The 3,855-nt window shown below is 38.8% G+C and overlaps 1 protein-coding gene across 1 annotated transcript; it reads right to left on the reverse strand.

Moving 5' to 3' along the window:
* Window positions 1–6: 6 nt before the first annotated feature.
* On the reverse strand, window positions 7–3,825 carry LOC111373392 (protein EIN4-like). Its single transcript, XM_022995919.1, has 3 exons — window positions 3,338–3,825; window positions 1,039–2,930; window positions 7–604 (listed from the first exon to the last, which is right to left on the reverse strand). Exons 2-3 carry the CDS (start codon window positions 2,785–2,787, stop codon window positions 59–61), a joined length of 2,295 nt encoding a protein of 764 aa, XP_022851687.1. The 5' UTR covers window positions 2,788–2,930; window positions 3,338–3,825; the 3' UTR covers window positions 7–58.
* Window positions 3,826–3,855: the final 30 nt, after the last annotated feature.

Genomic DNA, 3,855 nt, shown 5'->3' on the forward strand with positions numbered 1-3,855 from the left:
ACATTTGTGTTCCCAAGTGAACTGACAGCATAGTCATCCACAGTATTGCAAACTAGCATCATGACAAAATTTTATTTGCCAGCAGGAGGGCTCTTTTAATCTCTCCGGCAATCTCTTGTAAGGAACATGGTTTTTGAATGACGCCATTCATTCCTATTTGCATGCATCTTTCCCGCATATCTTCATCATCACTTGCAGTTAAAGCAATGATCAATGGCCAGTTGTGGTTTCGAAACTTCCGAATTCTCATGGTTACTTCAAAGCCATCCAAATCAGGCATGTGAAGATCCAAAAGAACAATTTGATATTTAGTTACTGCAGGTCCAAGAGCGCTAAGGCATCTATATCCAGATGACACAGCAGAGACAATGCATCCTAGCTTCTCAAGCAACTTACGCGTCACAGCTCGGTTCACGTTATCGCCATCAGCTAAAATAACTTTGCGGCCACTTAAAAGAGAGTTTGAATGCGGATGATCTGAAGACCCCCCATGTTCTGAAATACAGTTTTCAATGGATGGTCGAACTTGAAACCGTAAAACAAGCGCCATGCTTTGATTAAAACCCTCTGGATTTGGTATCACCCAGATGTCTCCTTGCATTAACTGTGCATGGTAATATAAAAGTCAATATTTGAAAAGGGTTGATTTGAGATTGCGATAATGAGAGACAACTTTCCACTGAAGAGGAGGTCTCAACGATACAAAATATAAAGTAAGCCACAAAAAAAAGAGCCATTATTGAATGAAAATAATTGCATGTCACGTGTCAAACACGAATTGAATTTTGGTAATTGAAAACAAAAGAAAATTCATCCAATTGGCATTACAAGGCAGAGGCTTCAACACATTGCAGGCAGTCTGCAATCAATGACATCAAGAAGAATTCCTGAAAAGATGGAATTCTAATGTTTGCATGGAAAAAAGGGACAAAGGGAAATTGGAGATCATTAATTACTATATATGTTTCATACAGATACCTGGCTCTATCAACTTCGTCGATCAATGATGAGTCAAATATAACAGATTCACAGACATACCTGAACCAGTTTTCTGCACACGCTGAAGCTCAAACCTTCCTCAATTCCACCAGAGTACCTCTGACTACTGTATAGATTTGCAGGAAGCAAACTCTCAGAAGGAGAACCAGAATGGCAAATACCAACTTCAAGCTTGATAAAAGCATATCCATTGGACGAGTTTGACCCCCAGTGACCCCATCTTTGATCATTCCATCCCTGACTTTGACTGGCTAAATATACTCGTAATGTAAGACAGCCTTGTTCTTTGCTTCCATTCAAAAGATTTCCAACCATATGCAAAATAACCTGAAATACTCTTCTCTCATCACCCATGACAAAGTTGGGCAAGGATTTATCAACCTCAACGACAAAATTATAGCCCCTATAAATGCAAAGGCACTTAGCAAGGCAAGCAGCTTGTTTTACCATACGATGTAGATGAAAAGAACTCATCTCCAAAGGGAACCTTTGGTTATCCTTTGTCGAAGTATCCATTACATCATTTATTAGGGTTGACACAACATTGCTTGTCTTAACCATCGCATCAACCAGAAGCAGCTGCTCATCACTTAAATTCTTCTCGTCCTGTAGAATGGATAACAGACCTAGGATGGAGTGCATCGGCTTTCTCAATCCGTTGCTCATTACCATCTGAAATGAATTCCGTGCTTGACTTGCCATTAATGCATCCTGTTTTGCTTGTTGCAGTGCTCGATTTTGTTCCTCTAATTTTTCTCTCATAAGCTGAGATTCTTCAAGAACAGCAGCATGAGAAAGAGCCACAGCTACCTGATCAGCTACTACCTTTACTATCTCAAGTTCCTGGTCACTCCAAGATCTACCCTGTCCATCAGGAAGAACCAAAACAAGAATGGTGTAACATGCCTGAACAGTTTCAGGAGTCCCACCTTTGAAATTAGAAACCCGCAGCATTGGCATTCTAATTGCAGCCACAGCTGCAGGTTCAGCAGTTCCACCACTGCTTGCAACAGCAAGGGCTGACTCGGGGTCAAGTATCTTGACTCCATCACTGTTCTTTATCTCTTGTACATCGGGGTCATTGATCAGGATATGTGTGCTATAAAAAGTCGAGAAGTTCCTTTCTTTCAATTCATGAGTCAAGTTCATTTCGGTTTTATCCTCATTGGGCATCCAGACAGCACAATTATGTAAATCCAATGTCTGTGATAGTTCAACCAAAGTTGTATACAATATTGTATGCCGATCAAGTGACTTGCGGATTTCTTGAGTCAGCATCCGGACATGCCAACCAGCTTCTTTCTGCTTCTTTATAATTCCAACCTCTCGATCAAGATCCCAAGTCTTTTTCTTCAACATAAATTCCCTCACTTTGACTTTTAGCAGCAGAGGAATGAGGGTGATGAGAGTAATAGCAGTGGCGAACGAAACAAGAGCGGTGAGGAATTTGAAAATGGTGAGAGCAAGCATTAGCTGAAACGGGTGAGGCCCGTAAGTCCAGCCATTGAGCAAATGAGTCATGCCACATAGAACAATGAAGGAAATGAATTGAAAGAGCACCCATTTGAATGGAACATTTGAACAGCTAACAAAGTAAAGTAGCTCAATTGGGATTGAAAAGTATGCCACTGCAATTAGGAAATCGCTCACTTTTTGGCATTCGAGAATGCTATCGACACTCCAAAATCCCTCCTCATCACAGTTACATCGAGGGAATCCATTTTCAGCTGACGAAATGGAAATCAAGTACAATAGAATCAACAGCTCGACTGCTAATTGCGTTGACATTGCATCTAATGCATTGATTCCTCAATCTCTTTATTTTGGATAGAGTATTATCTTATTTAGCCCCCCAATGCAGATCAATATACACAAGTAGAACTGACCATTCCTATCAAAACCTCACAACAGAATTTTCTAGCATTCCTCTCCTGTTTGGAAAATGCTAAATCCAATTAAAACCCATAAATCAGGAAAGAAAATGGCAGCCCATTTGCATATACCTTTCCACAACTTTTCAACTCATTATAAGTACATAGATATGAGCACAAGTATAGGTATTTTTCAGAAATATCTAAAATTTTTAAAATATTACTAAACTGCTACAGAGAGGAAAAATATCAATCAGACTACGATCTGACCCACCAGCTTTCCCAAAGCTTAAAATAGTAGGATTTTAATCGAAGTTTGTACTTTTCACAACTCTAATGAAATTCCATTTTAATATAACACCAAAAGGGGGGAAAAAATTAAACTACAAAATTTAAAATAAAGAACTCAAAACAAATCCGAAAAATTCAAGGAAAATCAAAGAAGGAAAATATTGAAATGCGTTTACCTGATCAAATACTGAAAATCCAATCTTCAGATCTTATGTTTGCATTCCATGCAGACGCATTCATGTACAGAAATACACGAAAAGAGACATTTTTCAGCATCGTCATCATCATCTGTTTATCGAAAACTGCAATGATATCACCGGCCAATGCAAAAATCTAAACCACTGTTCAATCACACCAAAACCCCAAAAAAAATACCCACCAAGAAAAAGAATTTCAAAGAAAAAATTAGCCAAGGAAAAGAATTTGAGGAACTCGATACCCCTCGTTCATAGCTAAAAACCCATTTATAAATAAGAAATTTTTGTGCGAGAATTTCACTGGGATTTAAACATATAGAATCTCCCAGCTTTTACACAAATATCAGAACAGAAGTTTCGTACAGAGGATAAAAGAAGGAAAGAGGTTTGTCCGCTCCGTCGTTTGCAATGCCAAAAAAAGTGGGTGAAAATTGAAATGGAATGGAGAAACAAGAAGTAGAGAGAGAATCTTAAAATGTTTGAGAGAGAGAGAGAGA

Source organism: Olea europaea, unplaced genomic scaffold (assembly GCF_002742605.1).
Source record: "Olea europaea var. sylvestris unplaced genomic scaffold, O_europaea_v1 scaffold11208, whole genome shotgun sequence".
Taxonomy (NCBI): domain Eukaryota; kingdom Viridiplantae; phylum Streptophyta; class Magnoliopsida; order Lamiales; family Oleaceae; genus Olea; species Olea europaea.